Source organism: Glycine soja, chromosome 15 (assembly GCF_004193775.1).
Source record: "Glycine soja cultivar W05 chromosome 15, ASM419377v2, whole genome shotgun sequence".
Lineage (NCBI taxonomy): Eukaryota > Viridiplantae > Streptophyta > Magnoliopsida > Fabales > Fabaceae > Glycine > Glycine soja.
In genome coordinates this window covers 47,988,076-48,011,622 of record NC_041016.1, presented here as the reverse complement: position 1 = coordinate 48,011,622, position 23,547 = coordinate 47,988,076, and the positions used below count along the sequence as shown (strand labels likewise).

The window sequence follows — 23,547 nt, the reverse complement described above, 5'->3', positions numbered from 1 at the left end:
TGTTTCAATTATAATAACTGAATAGTAAAATTCTCAACTTTGCACATCATCTCAGCCAATGCAATCATACATATATAATGTGGATCACTAAGGACTTTATTAGGCTTGTAGTGTGGTTGAGCTAACAAAGAAATCATGGTTTTTTTAGGATTAAAAGCTTAGGATCTAGGAGAGCATTTATTCCCCCAAATTGTTGACAAATCACAACTTAGAATTTTTCACAACATCAACCTTATTGTTTTGCTACTCTTTTCAGCACAACCATTTTCTTTAATGATGGTTTACCCCAGCTTTTATTCTTTAAAATAAATAAATTTTTTTGATGCAAAAAGTAATAGACATTCATACTAGGTTGCAGTAATACCATATAATGTGGGTCAATTTGATTTGTGTTGTTTATTCATTTTCCTACAATAAAATTCACCCAAAAAACACTCCCCCAAATTTGGGACAAATTTTTCTGAATTCATGAGTACTCTTCTATAACCTAAGAAAGGGTAGTTAGTCAATATCAAATTTTTAGGCTTGGGTTCTGTTAGTCGTCATTTACAATTAACTTTTGTATTGAAAAGCTTTATAAAATTGTATTTCCCCCAATTTATGGTTCTTTTTGTAGGTTTGTACATACTTTTATGTTTAGTTTAGTTTTTATTCAGTAGATATCCCCTTCATTGTGAATTAATGTGGTTCAACTTCAGTTTCAGGTGAAAAGATGAAGAATAAGAAGGTTGAAGCAACTGGTGTCTCGCTAAGCGAGGCACTCAACTCGCTTAGCGAGTTAGGAGAATATGCCAAGCATACATGCGCTCAGCCCACCATCAGCTCACCCAACGAGTCATTTGTCTCCTCTGGTGCTAAGCGCGCCTCGCTCGCTAAGCCAAAAGTCACTAACTCTCGCTTAATGCGAAAATGGCGCTAAGCGAGACTTCGAGGATAGAAAGCCCTTAAAAGCTAAAGTTGGCGAAAAATTGGGAGGCCTGATAGTTTTTGTGAAGAGAGACGCAACAGAGCCAAAGATCTCAACTTTCAAGAGGATTCTAGGTTTAGGAGTGATTTTTAGGTTTCTAGAGGTGGAGGAGACATCCTCACCACTATGTAATCTTAATTTTACTTCAAAAACCTCATCTTGTTGCTGAAAGGTGATAACTTGCAATGGAAGGCTAAGTTTCTTGTTGGGAATTTCTGTTGAGCCTTGATGTAAAACTCTCTACTATCTATTTAAAGTGGTTTTTATGTGTTCATTGCTTCTATATGCATTTAATTCTTACATGTTTGTGGACTGATCTCCCATTTGTGTGTAAAGTTAGGATTTTTAGCATTGGAAAGTGTTTTAAATCCTTAGAACTGGATAGAACAAGCTAGAGAACTATATGTCTGGACACAGAGTGCAAGGATTTAGTTTTTAATATGTTGTAATCTTAATGCAATTCATTTAGGCTAAGTTTGACGAGGGATCCGAGAACGAGGTTTAAATAGAATTAGCCCATTCATGTGAGGAATCGTGGTTTGGGGTAGTTTCCCTCAGCATAGAACACATAAACAACCTTAAATAGAGAAAAATACCTAATTGCATCAAGTCACTCAGTAGAAGGACCCAACGTTTTAATCATTTGTTTATCTCTCACATTTATGTAGTTAATTTTGTAGTTAACTTAGGGATTACAGAAAATATCTTTGCTTATTTCTATTTCCTGGTTTTATATAAATGTCTACTTATTGAATGGACGCCTTCCTAAATGAAACAAACTCCCTATGATTCGATACTCGGTTCTTACCCTTTTATATTACTTGTGACTCAGTACACTTGCTGATAAATTTCACAGTAGTGCAGACTATTTTCTGAGCATTAACAGGTTCCAATGACAAAAAAAATTACATTAGGCTCAAAAAGGGTGCAAGGGACACATTTATTTACAAGATGGCTATTTGGCTAAGTAGCTGTAATAAAATAACAAAAATGGCTTGGATCATCTCCACACCATGCATGCATTCAAACAATCCAAGAATCATGCAAAATCAGGAAATTAAAACTAATCGTTCTCTCATAGTTTAAAGTTCACATAACTTACCGACTTTCATAAAGTATTCAGGTTCTCATTCCATGCATTTCTGTTAGAAATACTAACCTTTTCACTCTTGTACTGTTAATTCACACTCCATCACTTACATTGATGCCTGCTTGCATAAGAATCATCTATTCACAAAAATAATCATTAGTATGCAGTTAGTCTCATGTAATTGATTTACTCAAAATATGTTGTAACCAAACAATAAGTGTCTACTTTGCTATCAGAATAAAAGTTAAATGACTGAATTTTAAATTACCAAAATTTAAATTACCATAAGTTCAAGAAAATAAAATGACAATAAAATAAAATATAGATAACAAAAATGAAAATAAAGAAAAAATATAGAAAATGAAGAAAAGTCCTAATTAAGAAAAGAAAAAGAAAAATGGGCCTTAATCTCTAGCTGGTCATAGGTCCCAGGCTCCCTATGCAGCGGTGATGTCCACAACGCAGTCATCATTAGCTCCGATCTCTGCAACATCATCATCACCAACACTAGAGGTATCACCCCCCTACAAAAGGTAGTTGGACTCCTGGCTAGGCAACCTGAGAGAGAAATTCCTTTGGTGTCATCACTAGCTGCTAGAGAGATACTCGATGAAGGCTATGGGCAAAGAGAAGTTGGCCATGGTAGAGGCTCTAGGGCATGGGGAAGAGTTGCTCCTGTTGAGAAGAAGGCTGGCCAGTGGGAGAAGAGGCGATTAGAGGAGGGATAACTGGTGGTAGTGGTGCATCCTGAGTGGCTCTGGCCCGGACCCACCTTGACTTTGGGAATGTGATAGAATAGTTTGTTGGATTTTAGCAATTCTTCTTTATATAAGCTAGGTTAATAACCAAACTAAGGGACTCATAGATCAAAGTATCTGAGTCGACCCCTTGGGCATTGCAGAGTGTCGTAATCAGAGCAGGGAAGCCGAGTTTGGACGTGCTAGACTGGGTGATCTGTGTAATCTCTAATCTGCCACAAAATCATATTGCCCACGTCCATGTTCATCTTCATGATGAGTCTGTAGATCAGGCAGGCCTGGTCCATGTTGAGGTAAGAAGTGTGAGAGGTAGGAGTGAGGTTGAAGTAGGAAAACACGCTTCAAGTCTGAGCCAAAGTGGTGAGGTCCTTCCGCAAAATCTTCCATGGAGCTTCATCAACATTAAGAATAGACTGTCCTCCTGGGGTGCCTAGCTTAGCTGCGATGGCCTGGTGGTCTGGGTAGGTGTGGAGGTACTGGGGATAGATGATCAGCTACTCCCTCTTCGAGACGATGACAAGAGTCCCTAGAAAATCATTCAACGTCTCTATGTCAAATCTAATGGTCCTCCCCCAGACCCAAAACTACTTCGGTATGTCATCTTTTGGGTCGTAGATGTTGGAGTAGAACTTCTTCTATGAATGTATATCATGCAGGTTTTGATGATGCCAAAATTTTACTTGATGAGCATGAATTGAATCAAGTCAAAGAACAAGAACAAGAAAATCTAAGATAAGAACTTAGTAAATTTGTTAAAAGAATCACCATTTGATTGCTATAGTTTGGCCTCAAAATCTTTACTATCAAAATTCTTTTATTATAGTTAAAATTAGTTCAACAATTTCTTTTTGAACTGGAAATCTATTACCAAGATCATGTAATTGATTACCAAAGAGTTTGTGAAAATGGATTTTGAAATTTTGAATTGTTGAACTAACAGCACAAGTTTATTTGAATTTTGATCCATGTAATCAATTACCAACGAAGAGATTTTAGAAAAACTAATGAAAAGTCATAACTCTTCAAAAATTTAACAGTGTAATCGATTACTAGAATCATGTAATCGATTACAAGTGAAAAGTTTCAGAAAAACTTTTGAAAAGGTGCATCTTTTCAAACTATTTTGAACAGGCACAATGGGCCTGTGTGTGTGTGTGTGTGTGTGTGTGTGTGTGTGTGTTCATCTTTTGAAAACTCAGTTGTAATCAAGACCATTGTAGATTTTCAATGTAGTCACCATTGTAGATTTTCAGTCGTTGACCATTAAAATTCCAGCTTCTTTTAGGCTCACTTGAGGTAACATCTACCAACTCCACTGCTCCATAAGGCTTCACTTCTTTGATTGTGAAAGGCCCAGACCATTTAGACTTGAGTTTATCTGGGAAGAAACTCAACATTGAATTGAATAGCAATACTTCTTGCCCAGCCTGAAAGTTATTCTTTATTAGCTTTCGATCATGGTACACCTTCATCTTCTACTTGTAAATCTTGGAAGACTCGTAGGCATTGAGTCTCATCTCCTCTAGCTCCAATAGCTGCAACTTCTGCTTCTCACCTGACAACAATTCATCAAAATTAAGAAATTTGAGGGCCCATTAGGCCCTGTGCTTCAACTCCACTGGTAGGTGACAGGTTTTCCCATAGACCATCATAAAGGGTGATAGTCCAACAAAAGTCTTGAAAGCACTCATGTAGGCCCATAATGCATCATTCAACTTGGAAGTCCACTCTTTTCTTGAGGAGGCAATAGTCTTCTCTAAAATCCTCTTCAGCTCTCTATCAGAAATCTATGTCTGGCCATTTGTTCGAGGATGATAAGGTGAAGCTACCTTATGTCTGACATGATAATGCCCTAGAACCTTCTACAACTTTGCATTGCAGAAATGTGAACCCCCATCACTGATTAGCACTCTGGGAACTCCAAAACATGAGAATATATTCTTCTTTAGGAACTTGATAATAGTCTTGACGTCATTCTTTGGAGCAACCATAGCTTCTGCCCACTTAGACACATAATAAACAGCAACCAAGATGTACTAAGAGGATGGTAGAGGGCCCACAAAATCAATGCCCCAACAATCAAAAACTTCAACTTTCATGATGTTTTGTAATGGCATCTCATTTCTCTAAGAAATGCCCTCTATTCTCTAGCATTGATCACAATGAGGTACATGATCATGGGCATCCTTGAAGATAGAAGGCCAAAAAAATCCAGCTTGTAGAACCATATTAGCTGTCCTATCCCCACCGTAATGTCCGACACAAGGGGAATTGTGACAGTGTCATAATATGCTTCTGGCTTCTTCCATGGTGACACATCTTCTTAACAAATTATCTACTCCAATCTTGAAAAAATGGGGATCATGCCAGACACAGAAACAAACATCATGGAGGAACTTCTTCCACTGATTCCAGTTGAGGTCATTTGGAATAATACTTGCAGCTTTGTAGTTGGCCAGATATGGAAACCAAGGTCTTTCCTACACATGTAGAAGGGATTCATCGGGAAATTCATTCCAAATTTCATGCTTTTCTTGAGTTAATTCTTCATTGACTAACCTGAAGAGGTGGTCAACCACTACATTCCTAGAGCCCTTCTTGTCTTTAATCACTATATCAAACTCTTGAATCAAAAGGGCCCATCTAACTAGTCTTGGCTTCAAATCGGCCTTTGTGAGAAGATATTTTATTATTGCATGATCAGTAAAGATAACAACCCTGGAGCCCACCAAATAAGATCTAAACTTCTCCAATGCATAGACAATGTCCTACATCTTCTTCTCAGTGGTTGAATAATTTAGTTGTGCATCATTCAGGACATTGTTGGCATAATAAATAGCATAGAATACCTTATCTCTTCATTGTCCAAGAACTGCCGCCACTGCATAGTCACTGGCGTCGCACATGAGCTCGAATTCTTTAGTCCAATCAAGTATCACTATTATTAGAGCAGACACTAAACTATTCTTCAAGGTCTGAAAGGTTGTCAAGCATTCTTCATCAAGCTTGAACACTTCATCTTTATTCAGCAAGTTGCTCAAGGGTCTCGCAATTTTGGAGAAATCCTTTATGAATCGCCGATAGAATCCTGCATGTCCAAGGAAACTCCTTATGCCTTTCACATTGAATGGCGGAGGTAGCTTTTCAATGACATGAATCTTTGCTTTGTCCACCTTTATCCCTTGAGGCCCAACATTATTCCTTCTTGAACCATGAAGTGATATTTCTCCCACTTCAGCACCAAATTTGCTTCAACACAGTGTCGTAGCATGAGCTCTAGATTGGTCAGGCATGAGTCAAAAGAAAGGACCAAAGACGAAGAAATCGTCCATAAAAAATTCAATGCACTTCTCCACCATGTCAGTTAAGATAGCTAGCATGCACCTCTAAAGAGTGGTTGATGCATTACATAAATCGAACAACATTCTTTTGTAAGCGAAGACTCCAAAAGGGTATGTAAAAGCAATATTTTATTGTTCTTTGGGGTCTACTGCAATCTAATTGTACCCTGAATAGCCATCCAAGAAACAATAAAAAGTTTGGCCTACTAACCGCTCCAGCATCTGATCCATGAATGGCAAAGGAAAGTGATCCTTTCTTGTAGCATCGTTGAGCTTGCGGTAGTCTATGCATATCCTCCATTCAGTGACAATACGAGTCGGGATGAGATCATTCTTTTCATTGCGGATCACGGTCATTTCTTCTTTCTTGGGCACCACTTGGACGAAACTCACCCAAGCACTGTCAGAAATAGGGTAAATAAGTTCAGCCTCAAGTAACTTGAGAACTTCTTTTTGCACCTCTTCTTTCATGGATGGATTGAGCCTCCTCTACGGCTATCTCATTGGTTTGTACTCTTCTTCCATCATAATCTTGTGCATGCAATAGATTACCTTGAATCTGGATGAGGGAACGTGGATAAGTGATGTTGGCAGGTTGAACTTCGGGCTGGGCTATGCTTGTGAAGTACTGAGGTGTAGAGGAACTAGAGTAGTCCTCTAGAGTGATTCTCTACGGCTAGTTCTCTACCATGATGTGTTCTTCAAAATTTGGATGTAGAAAAGAAGAAAATGATATAGAGGATGATGATTATTAATTGGCCTTCACCTCTTGTTGTTTACTCTTTCTTCTTGCAGCGTTGTTTCTTCTGCATGTTGCTTCAATTTCTAGATAAAAAAGAACAAGATTGTTTCCTCGCATTCACAAAAGAAACAACTATCGTGCAGGTTATCACAGAACTAAAATTCAAAGGAAAAATGATGAAATTTCAATAACTAAAATTCAATGAGAGCGACAAAAAAATAAAAGAAATTTAAAGAATAAAAATGGAGTAGTCTAGATAGGGATCCTACATCAACCAAATCATGCAATTATTGTTAATGAATAAAAATCCAAAAAAATTGTACTTAATAAATGTAAAATCTAAATTGAAAAGAAGAATGATAATGTAAAACTTTTGGACAAATTAAAGCACTGAAAATCATAAGGAAAAAAATTGATTAAGGAAAATTATAGTCGAGTAGATGTAGAATCATGAAATGAAATGTCAACCTTAAAACTGACCTTGAGAGCCTACTCATCGTTGTTATTGCCCTTCTTGTTTGGATTTTCGTGCAATTTGGAACTAGAGGAAATCAAGGTCCATGACATTGCAATCTAAAGTGTTACATATATGGAAAGCTAGATATCATGATTTGAAGAAAGTGGGGAAAATTCCCCTTCTAATTGAAAGATCAAGTTGTGATATTCAATCCAAAATCATAGAGATTGTAGTTCCTAATATTGTAAGCAAAGAGTGTGCGGTGAGCCAATATGTGTGGTTACATGAAAAAAAAAGGAAAAAGTTGAAATTACAAAAAAAATGCAGGGAAGAATCCAAAGCTTTATATCAAAGTAATGAAAACCCATAAGCTAACAAATTTATCAAAGGAAATAGGAGTAGTGCATAATGAAGAATCGTGGAATGAAATTCTAGCCTTGAGAACCCACTCACCCTCGTTATTTGAAGAAGTTCTGAAAATCATCGGGGAAAGAATGGTTGCGGCTAGGCAGAAAAAGAGCAAGGAGATAGATAGAAGAGGGAGAGATAAAGGATGTTGAATAGAAATTGTAGTTATATTTTTAACATGGGAAAAATGGTTTGAGACTAATGGTTGCATTTTTATTTGTCATTTATTTATATATTAAACAACTTTTTCTCGGGGGTAATCAGATAAATTTAGTGTGCTTATGTAATTACTAAAGGATAAAATGGTCTTAAAAAAAAGGACACCAAAAAGCAATTATAAAAGGTATTCCCTATATATAATGGTATATATAAGTGTAGTTTTTTTATTTATTTTTTGACATATAGACGATATGTTAGCATGTTTCACTCAATTGCAAATTTTACCACCAAACTTTCATTATTTTGCAAAATTTTGCCATTCAAGTTTTATTTTTAGAATTTTACTACCCAACTTTCATAATTTTGTGGATTTTACCACTAAAGTTTTTTCTTTTCATGAATTTTACCATCCAAATTTGAATATTTCTCAAATTTTACCATCTAAATTTTTCATTTTTATGCATTTTACCATCACGTTGGTGCCACGACCTGCTCTTGGATCGTGACTAGCGCATAAACTATAATTTCCTTAGCTTGCCTAGCCTAAAAGTACCACCACAATAAAATACAAATAAAAAACCAACCCAAAGGGATTACCAATAATCCAACAGAGTTTCTCCTGAAAACAAGACAAACCACATATTGAATAACTTGTGAAAACATATCATATATATATATATATATATATATATATATATTCTCAAATCCAACCGTTAGATATCAAGACTATAGATCACAACATAGGTCATTGACATAACATCCAAAACATCAACCAGTAATAATATAGCTCATACATAGTAATCATTAAAGTGTCTCAAAACATCATAATTACATAATTAGCAAATCTATAAGGTAGGATTATCTACATCCCAAAAGTAAGGGATTTCCTATATTTCTATTTCTAACTTGAATCCCTATGGTTGCATTTTACTGGAGTTACCAAAATATTATCTCCATCATATGCAATGGAGGCCTACTAAAAGATGACTAAAATCCCGGGTAAGACAACAAATCCCAAGAAGTTAACTACTTAACCAACTGTGTATCTAAGGGGAAAAAGGAAAGAAAAGGATATGTCATGAAGACTTAGTAAAAACATAAAATACAAAGTGATCAGGAAGGAGAAAGTAAACATGGCACGGGTTTTTTTTTCATTTATAAAGAATTGAAATGACATGTAATAAAAGCAAGAATATATACAACTCACTTTTACGAAAATTAATATTTACTCCCTTAAAAATTCATTGGAAATATAATCAAGTCAAAATCAAGAATATCAAATTTTACTCCAATTTAATAACCATGTGATCTCTTTGTTGTGGCAAACAGAAAGAAAAAACACACTACATTATCTTTTCGTTGTAGCATATAGAAAAACACACTACATTGTCTCTTGGTTGTAACAAATAAAAAAATATGTTACATTATCTCTATGTTGTAGCAAAGGTAACAAATCACATAACCCACGATAAGAAACCAATTTCACATTTAAACTACATTATCAAACAATTAAAATATTCATCAAACCATTAAGGATCACAAGGAATCAAGTTCCAACCAAGTAAAATAAATATTATACTATATTCTTAAGTGCTCACAGAAATCATAATCACCAAAAGAACTTATTTTAAAATTTATTTGCTTCTCTTAAAAACAGTTAAAAGTGTCACTAAGTAGATTAGCTACAACCAAAGTGAACACAATCAATGTCTTCCAATGTCATTGGGAGGATCAACCACCATAATTTTCTACACAATCTAGGCATTAAAATAAAAAGAACAAGAGTTTAGGGTAAATTCCACAAATTTAAAATGCATAAGGTTTCAAGGAAATCACAACAACTAATCTACCACATAAAAATACTCATTTATCTCAATGGGTTATGGAATTAGCTCAAGGAGCTCAAATACAAAATTTAGAAAGATGGGTATTGTTCCCTTTTACTCCAACTACCTTCCCATGCATGCTTGAGAGTGCTACAAGGGTGCAAGGAACTTGATGAATTTTGGAACAATAGAGAAAAAAGAGTGGAAGGATGAGAGAATAAAATGATGCAAATAGGGATGAAGAGGGAGGGCTCCTTTTGAAAGAAGGGAATTAGGAAAGTGAAGGAGGGGGTCTCGAGATGTTTAAAAATAGAGGAGGGGTTATGTTATATTATTATTATATATAATATTTTTTTTCTTCTCTTTTAGCATACAATGTGTTTCAATTGGTAACAAAACGATGATGTTTTGTTTTATCTTTACCTTTTTTTTGACATGTTAGCACTGGTAAAATGCACAAAAATAAAACTTGAATAGGAAAAATTGCTTTCAATGTTATTATAACACTAATTATCTTTACCTTTTTTGTGACATGTTTTGCCTTTATCTTTACCTTTTACCAATGTTATTATAACACTAATTAGCAAGAACCAAAAATTGCTTTCAATTCAATTTCTGCCAGTGGTCCACAATTGATAGGTAATTGCTAATTGTTATACGTGGATTAATAATTATATGAATATATCAGCTTTTCCCTATTCAGATTGAGGCTTTACTTGGTTTCTACTTTCTAGTTGAGAATGAAGCCTTTTGTTTCAGAATTTATGTTCAGGACTACATAGACTTTGAAGTAAAATAAAATGTGAGCTTGAGATTATTGATCTCACTTGCTAGTTCGTTACCAAAGACCTGTGGAATCTCATCTCATGTTTTCTAAAAGGGGGTTACTTAGGATATAATGTCAATCGGTGTTAAAACTAAAGAACTTAGTCTCTGTCAGATTAATTTAAGAACACATCTCATTCACATTCAATATTTCAAAATTACTTTTATCAAATTCTAAATCAAATGGACACTCACTAGAGCTACAACTGCAAGCTCGAATAGGTCAAGTAAAATATCTCATTTAAATTATGCGTTGAAACATAAATTCTATTTTTTTTAGTAGAAACCATAAGTGTCTTTTAAGAGAGGTAATTTTGTTCAAACCAGATATGATCATTATGTATCACATATATTTAATATAATTGCAAATTCAAACTTGTGGCAATGTTTAGAATTTTTTTTTGGTAGAAGTTTTTACATTCACCAATTATATCTCAAATTAAAAGCCATGAGAACAGAGAAAAACAAATGAACGACATTGAAAGGTTCGATGCATACTTGTCAATATACTCCTTCAGCAACTCTTTTACTTGAAGCAATTCTGAAAGCAGGATACAATACACATCCAAGTCCCAATCAACACTTCTTTTGTTGATGTTCAAAGCCGCACAAAGCTGTTATGTTAACACCAAAGATTCATTTGGATGTATGAAACAGAAATTTTTACAATCATGATATTAGAGCGATCCTTGGATGATAACTTATCAGGCAAAATCTATTAAGCACTTCAAAATATGTTGGAATTTCTTGATTTGTAATTTGCTAAAACATGTGTAGATGGGAAGTGAGAACTAGACTTGGTAGCTTCAACTTCCAATTGCAAAACAAAATACAGTAATGAAATGATTATTTGAATAAATCCAAGTCATAATAATAATAAGTCTTAAATGAATTGGTTAGCCTTGTCCAAAATTATTGGTTCTGTGGCATTTTCCAACTCAACTAGACGAAAGAGTCCAACTGCAAAGAAACGACTATAACTGAATTCCCCTTCCCCCCAGCCCTTTATGCAATGTCCTTTAAATCTTCTCAGCTTCTCCTTCTTTGGATGAAAACTCAACAAGAGAAGTTGGATTTTGAACTCCAGCCCACTCTTCCAACTTTCGTGCATCAATTCTGTATAAAACATCATTTAATATAACGAATTTTTTTTTAGAGAAGATAATCTATATACGAATCGTGTAAAGAGTTTTTATACTGTCATTCAATAAAAAAAAATTGACATATATGACAAGTTTAATGACTTTTACAAAAGTTGCCTTAAAATTATATGTACCATTATTTATAATTGGTTGACACTGTAAAGGGTACCATTATTTATAATTGGTTGACACTGTAAAGGGTTGCTAGTGCATATAAACTAATCTAAAAAAAATTAACCTCAAATGCAAACTATTCAAAATGGGACTGATAATAGTTGTTCCATTTTTCTTAATGATTTGAAGCAGGAATCACAAAAACAAGATAAAGAAAACAATAATTACACAATGTTCTAACCTGTATTGTCTGGATCTTCCACCAATGCCTTAATGTAGGCCTGGAAAATGGCATCTCGGCCTTCAATGCCTTAACTTTGTCTCAGAAACAGTGAGAGGAACATCTGCACATCATGCAAGCACATAAAATTTTTTATTTCTATTCATTCTTCCCTTGTTGGCAGAATATGTTTGAGCCATGAAATAACCTAGTGTGGAACTATTCATACCATTTCGTACATAGGGTAACCAAAACATGTTTTCCTGAGTTAAGTTTGGTACACTCTCTAATTTTTAATTTTATGGTATAAAATTCACAGAATTGGCACGTTGGAGTTGCCACCAGGGACTCACCTAGGAAATTATTATATAGGCCTAAATCACACGCATTTTTTACCGATTGCAACTATTTAACTAGCCCTTGCATGCTAGGGAATCTGACAATTCACCATTGAATGAATAAAAACCTTTATAATGCACTATGATTAAATTCTATTCATGTCAATTTAACCAGCTTAACGCCTAACCATGCATTGGTACATCTGAACAGAGATGCTTACTAATAGAAAGAAACCAATAAAATGTAGTTTGCATAACCTTTTCCTTTCCAGAACAAGATTATATGTTCTTTATGATTTCGAGAGATCAGGTGAGAACAATTATCGGAAGATAGTAAAGTGAGAACAAATCCAAGGGTTACCTGATTATACAAGACTCCATAGTTGTTATTAGATCTGCTATAAAGTTGTGACACTATAATGATTTGGCATATAGTATACCAGTAGCACATAATAAAAATCCAATTAAAACTAGTACTAAAGGAACTCACATAAAACTTCATGAGCATAAATTCTTTTCTTAGGGTCCTTATCCAACATCTGTTTTACCAATTCTTTAGCATTTTCTGAGATACTTGACCACGGTTCAGAAAAGAAATCAAGGTCTCCATTTAAAATTAGTCTGAAAATTCCTGCTTCGATTTTTAAAGGCAATAGGAAAAGTGAATGCAACTCAAGCACAAAGAAGATAACTAGATGAGTAACTAATATACGGAGGAAAAAAGGTTTAAGGCTAGCGTGTGAATACAAAGACACTTTAGAAGAGGTGTTCAAAGAACACTCCAAAATGGAGCGTGCAAATTCAACAAGCAGGCCACACTACGAAGATTCCAAACCAAACAACAACAACAAACAAAAAGAAAATGTGTCACCTTTTGCGGCGCAGTTAATGAGGGTAATGGAGCTTCTGGACACAAATCTTGAAGGAAAAGCGAAGCTGTACAAAGAAGTACCACTAAGCCTCATATTTATGATGAGCAACAGAAGGTACATAGTTCAGAAGATAAAAGGCTCTACAGAGATCTACGAAGTGATGGGAGAAACGTGGTGTCGCAAGAGATCCATGGACCTGAGAACTTACCACAAGAACTACCAGGTTGAAACGTGGAGCAAGATTCTGAGTTCTCTTAGCCCTAAAGGTTTGAACGAGAACAGGAAGGTGCACAAGTTAGTGCTGAAGAAGCGGTTCAAGAGCTTCAACCTGACATTTGAGTAGATTCACAAGACGCAGAGCGTTGGCAAGAGCTTGGGTGGAACGGAGAAAGAGGGTTTGAAAAGCCAGGATTCTTCTTAGGGAGTCCCGCACGGAGAAAGATATATATATATATATATATATATATATATATATATATATATATATATATATATATATATATATATATATATATATATTTTATATAAAAATCGTTTTAGAATGACAGTTTTCTAAGATGATTATCAAAAGTCATAAAAAATACTTTTTGTAGTAGTGGTGACACCTTAATTCGTAGAAAGTGATGCAGTGACATGTGAGGATAAATATGCATGTATAATGGCTTACCACAATACAAAGTTTGGAATGATCTTGACTTTAGTGTGAAATTCACCTGTTTATTAAATCCTTAAGGTCCACCTACTAGGCCCCACCAACCCTTTGAGTACTAGATTGAAGGTTCTACTAATCCCAACTTATGTTTCTACTCAATCATAGTCACAACTATGGAGTGAGGCAAGAAATCATGTACATTAGGTCAGTAATGACCAAAAAAATTATCTCTACATCATACTTAGGTTACTCTTGAAATCAACACAAACAATATGAAAATCCCATTAAACAACCTTTATAGTCAACAAGTAGAGGTCCCACCAAGCAATCTTTACTAGTAATAATATTCTTCTTTCCATGTTGACGTTTTTTGTTTACTACCAATAACATACATTATTGATGTTTTAATTCAATATTTTTAAAACTAGACTGATTATTGATCCGATTAAGATATTGATTTAAGGTTTAATGTTTAAGTATGGTTGAACTAAGATCAAACCAATATTAATAAAATAATGATATACCAATTAAACAATATAAAATATAACATTAAAGAAGTATACCATTATAACTTTTTAATAAAAAGTATAAATATAAAACATACTTTTATAGGTTTTTAATATTCATAGTACATACCAAAGTTCAAATCAAATATGTTATAATACTTCAATTGAAGTTTCAATAATACACATCAACATTTATCAATATATAATAGTGAGTTTACATTTCAAATATAAAAGAAAATGAAAAATATTTTAAGTCAATTTTCATTTTTTAAAATAAAATTCAAAATGTGTTGCATTAAGTATTTTTTATTAACCCACTATAAATTGGCTTTTAACTAACTTTTATCAATTTTCCCGAATTTTGACCAATTCTTAGTTCTTTAAACGATTTTTTTTCAAGTTAAATTGAATCAATCACCTATCTGGTTCACCAGTTCTCTAATATGACAAGTTGGTTTGGTCTAATTTTTGAAACACACATCTAAAACTTGCCTTCCTCTTATTATGTTAGTTCATGTTATCGTATCTAATCATAACTATCAAATAAGCCTTGAGATATTTTTAAAAGAGAGCACATCTTCGTCAAATGGAAATACGCCATCATCTTCAAGTTTAATTGAATCAATCACCTATCTGGTTCACTAGTTTTCTAATATGACAAGTTGGTTTGGTCTAATTTTTGAAACACACATCTAAAACTTACCTTCCTCTTATTATGTTAGTTCATGTTATCCTATCTAATCATAACTATCAAATAAGCTTTAAGATATTTTTAAAAGAGAGCACATCTTCGTCCAATGGAAATACACCATCATCTTCAAGCAAATGTAGTGAAACATACAATGTTTTGGACACAAGAATAACCAAAATAGAATTTTATTTTAATGATATATTGATTTGTTTTTCTTTTATGTATTTTAAAAGTTATTATTAATTTTAATTTGCATTATTTTTTATGTATTTTAAATTTGAAAGTTAAATTTTATTTAATTAAAATGTATTATATATTTATATTTATTTAACAATCATCATTTAAATATATTAAATTGAAATTAAAATGAATAATAAAATATAAATGAATTAGATATATTATGGGATTCATTTTAGAAACTTTAATGAGTTTATTTATTGGAGGAAAAAATGATTGTGTTGATTAAAGTAAAAAAGAAAAAAAAGAAATGACATTATAAGAAAATGTGAAATATTATATATGATGTGATGTGATACTTTTTGTTGACACTTATCCCTCCTTCTATAATGTTCCAATTTGGAGGCGATCCAAAGATGAAAATCTTAAAATAAAAGAGACATATAACTATTTTTTTCATGCCAACAAATCCTTTGGTGGATGAGAATCTCAAATAATTTAATCTGGTATGGCATTGGCAAGGTCCGAAAAGGATAAGAGTTTTCCTTTGGTGCCTAGTTCATAGGAGGCTTATGATGAATGAGTTCAAAAAGTACTGGCATATGACTAATTTAAATATATGTCCCAGATGTAGATTTTACCAATAAGATGTGATGCATGCAATTCAAGATTGTAATTCAATAAGAGCTTTTTTGGTCGTACTTTATTGATCAACAAAATTAGGCAAATTTTTTAAGCTTGGGACTGCATGACTAAATCAATTTTAATCTCATTGATAAATCCTTTCAAGCTCTAGTTGGAACATGTGTCACCTTTTTTGGCACTGTTACTAATATGTTATGGAGAGACATAACGATTTGGTGTTTAATCACAAATCTAACATGTGCCTTAGTCTAAACCACACCAAGTTATAGCAGAAGCCCTTTTCATTGGTAGGGATCTCCAAAAAGGAATTAGTTTCAGGTTTCAAAATCTGAAAATGAAAGCTCCCATTGCATGGAAACCTCCCTCCTCTCCCTTATATAAAGTTAACACTAATGGATCATATAATGTAAATTCTGGTACAACATCTTGCGGTGGTTTCCTTAGGGATTCTGATGACAAAGCTGTGAGGTGCTTTTATAAAAAGTATGAAATCATGTAATGTATTGATGACTGAATTATGGGTCTAAAATATGGGATTCAGATGACCAAAAAGGTTAAACTTTAAGCACTGGAGTTTTAAATTGACTCTTTGGCGGTAATGTAATTGATTAAGGAATATACAATTATCTTCTTATCTTTAAACTATCCTTCAGGACACTGGAGGATCCAAAACCCTAACTCAATGGGTGTAAATTATAAAAAATAAAATCAGTGGTTCAATTATATAAATATAAATAAAATAAAATATAAAAATATAAAATTTTATTTACAAATTTGATGAATTTTAAAGAATGAAGGGTACAAGTGCACACTCTCAACTGGCGGTCAGTCCGCCACTGTTTCAGTGTATTAAAATTGTCATAAATTATTAATTTATTATTATTTGTTTGCCATACAATTAGGAGAGGTGAGTAATTTTCAAAATTAAAGAATTAAAACAATAAATTTAAATTTGCGAGACTATAGGGAATAGGATCCACCATATTGAATGACTAAACACTAATTAAGTCAGAATTTGTTAACTAACCTCAACAAACAGCACCCCAGGAAGTTCTAGACTATTCTAATGTACGACAAGAGCAACGTCCACCCCGTTAGAATCCAACGGCTGAGATGAAACAGAACCTTCAAGACTAATCCTTAGTCCTTCGTCCTTCTCCGCATAGTAGTAATAAAACCCTAATCCTTCACTTCACTCCTCAACAACTGCACAACGAACTACTCCGAAGCCGCTCACGTTATCCACACAACAACACTCCTTAAACCCTAACCAACCATGGCTTCTTCCACCTTCACCGCAATGTCCGCTTGCAAGCTTTCCTCCTCCGCCGCCATCTCCTCCTTCCCCACCCACCGCCGCACCAACGCCGTCCTTCTGTCCAGACGCAGCCGCGCCGCCAGGGTCTCCGCCATGGCCAAGGAGTTGCACTTCAACAAAGACGGCACCGCAATTAGGAAGCTCCAGGTACGTGCTGTATATCGCTGTGGCTAGTGATCGTGAAACGCGTGTTTTGAGTGTCGTTTTTGTGTTTTGCAGAGCGGTGTGAACAAGCTCGCGGATCTGGTTGGGGTCACGCTTGGTCCCAAGGGAAGGAATGTTGTTCTCGAAAGCAAGTACGGCTCGCCGAAAATCGTTAACGACGGTGTCACCGTCGCCAAAGAGGTGAGTTTTTTAATTTCGTTATATTATTATTATGGCTGTTTATTTTTTGGAATTTAAAGCAATTTTAAAGTAGTTATTTTAAAAACCATCAAACTTATGAGTTATGATGAGCTGTGGTTGGATGACTCTTTAAAACTGTCTTATGTCGAGGGTGCATAACCTATTTTCTTTTCTTTTATTGCATGTGTTGGGAATGTTTGAATTTGTTTATGTGGATAGGATTTCATTTGAATTTTGTTTAAGTGGGTTTTTTGGGTGTTTGTTTTGATGCTTTGTTGAATTTGATTTGGGAAGGTTGAGTTGGAGGATCCGGTTGAGAATATTGGCGCCAAGTTGGTGAGACAAGCAGCTGCCAAGACAAACGACTTGGCTGGTGATGGAACCACGACTTCGGTTGTTCTAGCTCAGGGTCTTATTGCCGAAGGCGTTAAGGTAAAATTATTTGTTGTGTTTTCGGAAATGTAGTGTTCATACTAATAACTACTCGGTTTTGGATTTTGTAATTAGGCCTCATTTTATGTTAATTTTTGCAGGTTGTTGCAGCTGGGGCCAACCCTGTGCTCATCACCCGGGGCATTGAGAAGACGGCAAAAGCTCTTGTTTCTGAGCTTAAACTGATGTCAAAAGAGGTGAAGCATTTTTCTACTTATTGTTGAAATACCAAACATTGTTGTGTGTCTATAAGCATGATTATTACATGGGGTACTAAAAATTTCCCAATTTTTAATATATTTTAGTGCTCCGTTACTAATTCATTAATTTGCTTATCTTTTTGTTGAGACTTGATATGTGGTTGGGTGGATTGCAGGTTGAAGATAGTGAGTTGGCAGATGTGGCAGCAGTCAGTGCTGGGAACAATTATGAAGTGGGAAATATGATAGCTGAAGCATTGAGCAGAGTTGGTAGAAAGGGTGTTGTGACCCTTGAGGAGGGTAAGAGTGCTGATAACAGTCTATATGTTGTCGAGGGGATGCAATTTGACCGTGGTTATATTTCTCCATACTTTGTTACTGACAGTGAGAAAATGGCCGTTGAATATGAGAACTGTAAGGTGTGACATTTGTCTGTTTTCCCTGTAACTTGTTATTATTTTTTAACATCCTTCATATTTAATTATAACTTTACATGGTATGTTATGCAGTTGCTGTTAGTTGACAAAAAGATAACCAATGCAAGGGATCTTATCAACATACTGGAGGATGCTATTAGAAGTGGATACCCTATATTAATTATTGCTGAGGATATTGAACAAGAAGCTTTAGCAACTCTTGTGGTGAACAAACTTAGAGGATCACTGAAAATTGCAGCACTCAAGGCCCCTGGGTTTGGAGATCGCAAGAGCCAGTACCTTGATGATATTGCCATCTTGACTGGAGGTCTTTAAATATTAAGTTTTTGTGCCTTTGATTTTGGAAGTGTGTATATGCGTTTCTCTATCTTTTTTGTTTCCAGGTGATGATAAGATATGTATTTTCTCAATTGATTTACAGGTACTGTAATCAGAGAAGAGGTTGGCCTTACTTTGGACAAAGCTGGGAAAGAGGTTCTCGGATATGCCTCCAAGGTGGTTCTCACCAAGGATACAACCACAATTGTTGGTGATGGAAGTACCCAGGAAGCAGTGAACAAGAGAGTTGCACAGATTAGGAACCTAATTGAGGTCTTTCCATCTCTCTCTTTTTCTCTCCACTGAAATGTTTGCACATGCAAACGTGGCATGGGCAGGTTTCATGAAGATATTTCACAGAAAACATGACTGACTAATGATACACTTTAACATGGGAGAAATATTTTGTACTGTTTAAAAATGATTGGTATACAGGCATAGCTAGAAAATTTTATATTTATCCATTTGTGTATGCAAAGATGCACATGAGTAGTCCAAGGAGAAATTCTGTACTGATGGGAGAGTATGTAAAAGCTTCATTCTTCTCCATGGTTCTAACAATGTGGTTACTGAACATTACAGGCTGCTGAGCAAGAGTATGAGAAAGAAAAGCTGAATGAGAGAATTGCTAAATTATCTGGTGGTGTGGCTGTCATACAGGTAACAGACTCACTGAAATGGTAATATGTTAGTTTGGTACGCCGTTGGGTATATCAACTTGGGCAATTTTTGTACATGTGTAGGTTGGTGCACAAACTGAGACTGAGCTCAAGGAAAAGAAATTGAGAGTTGAAGATGCTCTTAATGCTACAAAGGTATCCTTTTCTTTCCCAAAGTTTTTAGATTTCTTTTGAATTCTGTTTCTGTAAGCTAATAGTTTGTTGACTTTCAGGCAGCTGTAGAGGAGGGTATTGTAGTTGGTGGTGGTTGCACTCTTCTGAGACTTGCATCAAAGGTGGACACAATCAAGGATAGCCTTGATAATGATGAAGAAAAAGTGAGTCATTTATTTGATATGGAGAGAATACAAGTTTCTTGGATGTTGTGATATTTTTGTTTTGGGTGCTGGGAAATGCTTCTGACTGTTGCTTTCAACTCAACTCCTAGCGTGGTCATGACTTCAAAATTGTGTTTAATTGTTGCAGGTTGGAGCTGATATTGTGAAAAGAGCTCTTAGTTACCCTTTGAAATTAATTGCCAAAAACGCTGGTGTCAATGGTAGTGTTGTCAGTGAGAAGGTACTAAGGTTTGGTCCATTTAGAATTTCTCTTTTCTCTACGAATGTGGTTGTGATGATGTGACTTGTGCTGTGGTTAGGTATTGTCCAGCGACAATCCAAGATATGGATATAATGCTGCCACCGGAAAATATGAAGATTTGATGTCTGCTGGGATCATTGATCCAACAAAGGTGATTTTCTGTTTTGAGAATCATTAGTTTTTTAATTTTCTTCCTGATTAACTAAGCTTTAGGGTTTGTCTAATATGATGACATGTTTATATTGAATTTCATGTTTGGGGTGGGGTGATAGAAGCATTAGCCTATCTTTTTTTCCAGTTTGGATGAATGTCTTTCTAGTAATGTGTTGAAGTTAAGGTTGAATCGTTCGGGTAGGATCCGAGTTTGATCCTTGGTGGAAACAATTATTGACCAGACTTGATTTTACTTCCTGACCGAATTCCAGATTAGTCGGTGTCCCTTTTTCATAATGAACTGAAGGGTTAAGAAAATAAAAATAATATCTTTATCTACAATGACTTAAGTAGGCCTTTTTTTTCCACAAGGAAGCATGGTCACTTCCAAAGGTTTTGTAATATTTTCGAACATTGATTTGTTTTTTTTACCAAATTTTTGTGTTAGCTTTTTTTTTTATTTGTTTTAGAACATTGAATGTCTTCTCGACTCAACTACTCTTTTACAGGTGGTCAGATGTTGCCTGGAACATGCAGCCTCTGTAGCCAAAACCTTCTTAATGTCAGATTGTGTGGTTGTCGAGATAAAGGAACCTGAGCCTGTACCTGCTGGAAACCCCATGGACAATTCAGGTATGTAGTTTTAAATGGAGATACTATTTTGCATTTGGTATGCCAGTGTGAATCTACAATACTTTTCAACACTTTCATTGAGATTTCAATATTATGGAAATGTATTTTGGTATTAAAATTTAAAACTATTTGTTCAACTTAACTCGTGTGTGTGTCTCAATCTTAACATTCCAAGGTATTTCAAGAATCTGTAGTTGATGACCTTTGACTTGTTTTCTCCAGGATATGGTATCTAGAGCAACGGCTGCTTCAGTGAGAAGAGTATTTTTTTTCTCCTCGGATGAAATGCAAAATTTGGTATAGCCATATAGCAAGAGTCGAAATGTATTGAAGTGTGGTGAACTAGATAGTGATGCATCCTCTCCTCCCTTATTTTTTTCAAGTTAATAATAATTTTTTTGCTGATTACTTCCAGATTTTATTTTTATAATTGTTTTTCGCTCTTTTGTCCAGTACCAGCCGTTGCGGGAAGAAAATATGCTTTTTTTTGCCCCTTTAAGTACACTTACCCTTCGGTTGGTAGGGAAGTTGAAAACTAGTGGAATAAACGATAAAATGGGATGAAATTTATATTTTTACACGTTACACGTAGTGGAATTAACGATAAATGTTGGAAGTGCTGATTTCTAGAACTGATTTGTATACACAAAGACGAGATATAAGTGTTTGTTAACATGACAGCACTAACCAAATTGAATGACCTTACATTATATCGTCATTTATACGCCTCTTCAATTTATTGTCACATAAAAAAATTGTCATTTTTTAAATTTCCTATTATATTGGATGTTTTTAAATTTCGTATAATTAAGTTGGCAGTTGACTCAAATGACATTTGCGTAGTGTTAATGCTCAGGCTCCTCCATTTACCTTCTATTAAACCTGTGTATTAACACGATGTTGAATGAGAGCTTGATTTAGTGTGTTTAGATACACACAAATTGTTTAAAAATTTGTAATCAAAATTGATTTTGAGTGTTTAATTATCAAAATATGCATCTATATGTGTTTGATCTTTGTTGTTAATCAAGATAATAGGAGTATACTTGGAACATGTATAGTGATTAAAATTTAGGTTGATGAAGAAACTACTTTTAATTGCTACAAATTTAAGTTCAAATTTCAGAATCATGTTTTCAACATCCAACTAAAACATCTTATCAATGTAAAAATCATATTTGACCCATCAGAGACATAAGTTGGGGCTGCAAACGCACATCCAAAGGCATGCGTGGGTTAGCCCAACAAAAATAGTTATATAATGAATAAGGGTGTTGCTAGGTGCACCCAGCAATAATGCTGGTGCACCCAGTAATTACCTGTAGTACCAAAAATGTCTTTTATTAAAAAAAATTAAAAAAAGCTATTAATAAAAAAAAAACCATTCTTCAGTGCACCCAGCATTTCAAAATTTTCCTCCTCCGCGCGATTCCTTTCTTCTCCGACAGTTCCTCCATTCCTCCATTGGCACCCTCCATGAAGCTTTTTCGTCGCCTTCCGCTGTCTAGGTTAGTGTTCTAACCTCATTTCTCTTTGAATAGCGTAGGCTGGCCTTAGGTTAGATGACATTTGTGAGGAATTTTTTGCGCGAGGTTGAAGACGAAGTTCTTCCGCGTGGCCATAAGCGTCTTCCGCGCGTGAAAGACGCTTCATTTGTGTCTAGCGGAAGATGGTTCTTCCGCAGGTATTTGCGGAAAAAATTTCTTCTGCATGATCCACCGAAAGAATCTTCTTCCGCACGTTAAAAACGAAATGTCTTTCACTCGCGGAAGAACCTTCTTCCGCAGGCAGGCAATATATCCCGCAAAAGAACGTTCTTCCGTAGACTCTCGCGGAAGACCGTACTTCCGCAGGCACGATTTGTCATCCACAGAAGAATTGTCTTTCGTGTGCCCGCGGAAGAACCTTCTTTCGCAGCCCTCTTATTTATTGTATATTGGTTTTTTTTTGTTTAAATTATGACTGAACCATCATTTTATTGATATTATTGGTTTGTTTTTTTATTTATTTATTTGCTATTTCAATTTGTATATGTATATGAGAAATGACAAATTGGTGCCTTTGATATATGATTTACATGCTTTGTGTAAGGCTATTTGTTGACTAATGAACCTAAGCTGTGAAATCCTAACCAAGACCTAATCTCAATTTTCATTCCAAAGTTAACAAAAAGAGTGTCTATAAGGCTATTTGTTCACTAATGAACCTAAGGTGAGGTGGCTAAGCAGATGAACAAAACTCTCCCTTATTCATCAACAACTAAGAAGCCTACTCCACATGCGAGTGGCTGAGGAACAATGAACAAAACTCCCTCTTAATTTTCCACTATGATGGCTATGACAACCTGTTATGAACATTTGTGTAGCATCAAGTTTCAGGCCTAGACACAAATACTTTTTGTGACCTATAGTGAAAGCAAGAAGCAGACTTATCCTTAACAAGAGCCCCACCTAGAGTCATATCATATATCAAAGAAACTTCAACATTTAATCTATCATTCATGTCAAATAATATGTAACCTT

General features: G+C 34.9%; 1 protein-coding gene and 1 long non-coding RNA gene across 3 annotated transcripts; one reads left to right on the top strand and one right to left on the bottom strand.

Annotated features, from left to right (window-relative positions):
* Positions 1-11,274: 11,274 nt before the first annotated feature.
* On the bottom strand, positions 11,275-13,684 carry LOC114387473. 2 transcript variants are annotated; one of them, XR_003661323.1, is made up of 4 exons: positions 13,468-13,684; positions 13,259-13,323; positions 12,071-12,173; positions 11,275-11,689 (listed from the first exon to the last, which is right to left on the bottom strand). It is a non-coding gene; the product is annotated as an uncharacterized LOC114387473 (long non-coding RNA). The 2 variants fall into 2 exon arrangements; XR_003661322.1 differs by having other exon boundaries at positions 13,259-13,684.
* Positions 13,685-17,100: 3,416 nt separating this feature from the next.
* LOC114387739 (ruBisCO large subunit-binding protein subunit beta, chloroplastic-like) lies at positions 17,101-21,605 on the top strand. Its single transcript, XM_028347946.1, has 14 exons — positions 17,101-17,395; positions 17,468-17,593; positions 17,888-18,025; positions 18,127-18,222; positions 18,402-18,644; positions 18,735-18,969; positions 19,084-19,253; positions 19,563-19,640; positions 19,724-19,795; positions 19,873-19,977; positions 20,126-20,218; positions 20,298-20,390; positions 20,902-21,025; positions 21,248-21,605. Exons 1-14 carry the CDS (start codon positions 17,207-17,209, stop codon positions 21,259-21,261), a joined length of 1,776 nt encoding a protein of 591 aa, XP_028203747.1. The 5' UTR covers positions 17,101-17,206; the 3' UTR covers positions 21,262-21,605.
* The last annotated feature ends 1,942 nt before the right edge of the window (positions 21,606-23,547 follow it).

What these genes read in the sequence shown, in the direction of transcription:
- LOC114387739 (XM_028347946.1), top strand. Translation starts at nt 17,207, where the DNA reads ATGGCTTCTTCCACCTTCACCGCAATGTCCGCTTGCAAGCTTTCCTCC. An exon ending in GTAGTGTTGTCAGTGAGAAG is followed by an intron (nt 20,219 to 20,297) that starts GTACTAAGGTTT and finishes TGCTGTGGTTAG; the next exon opens with GTATTGTCCAGCGACAATCC. An exon ending in GGATCATTGATCCAACAAAG is followed by an intron (nt 20,391 to 20,901) that starts GTGATTTTCTGT and finishes ACTCTTTTACAG; the next exon opens with GTGGTCAGATGTTGCCTGGA.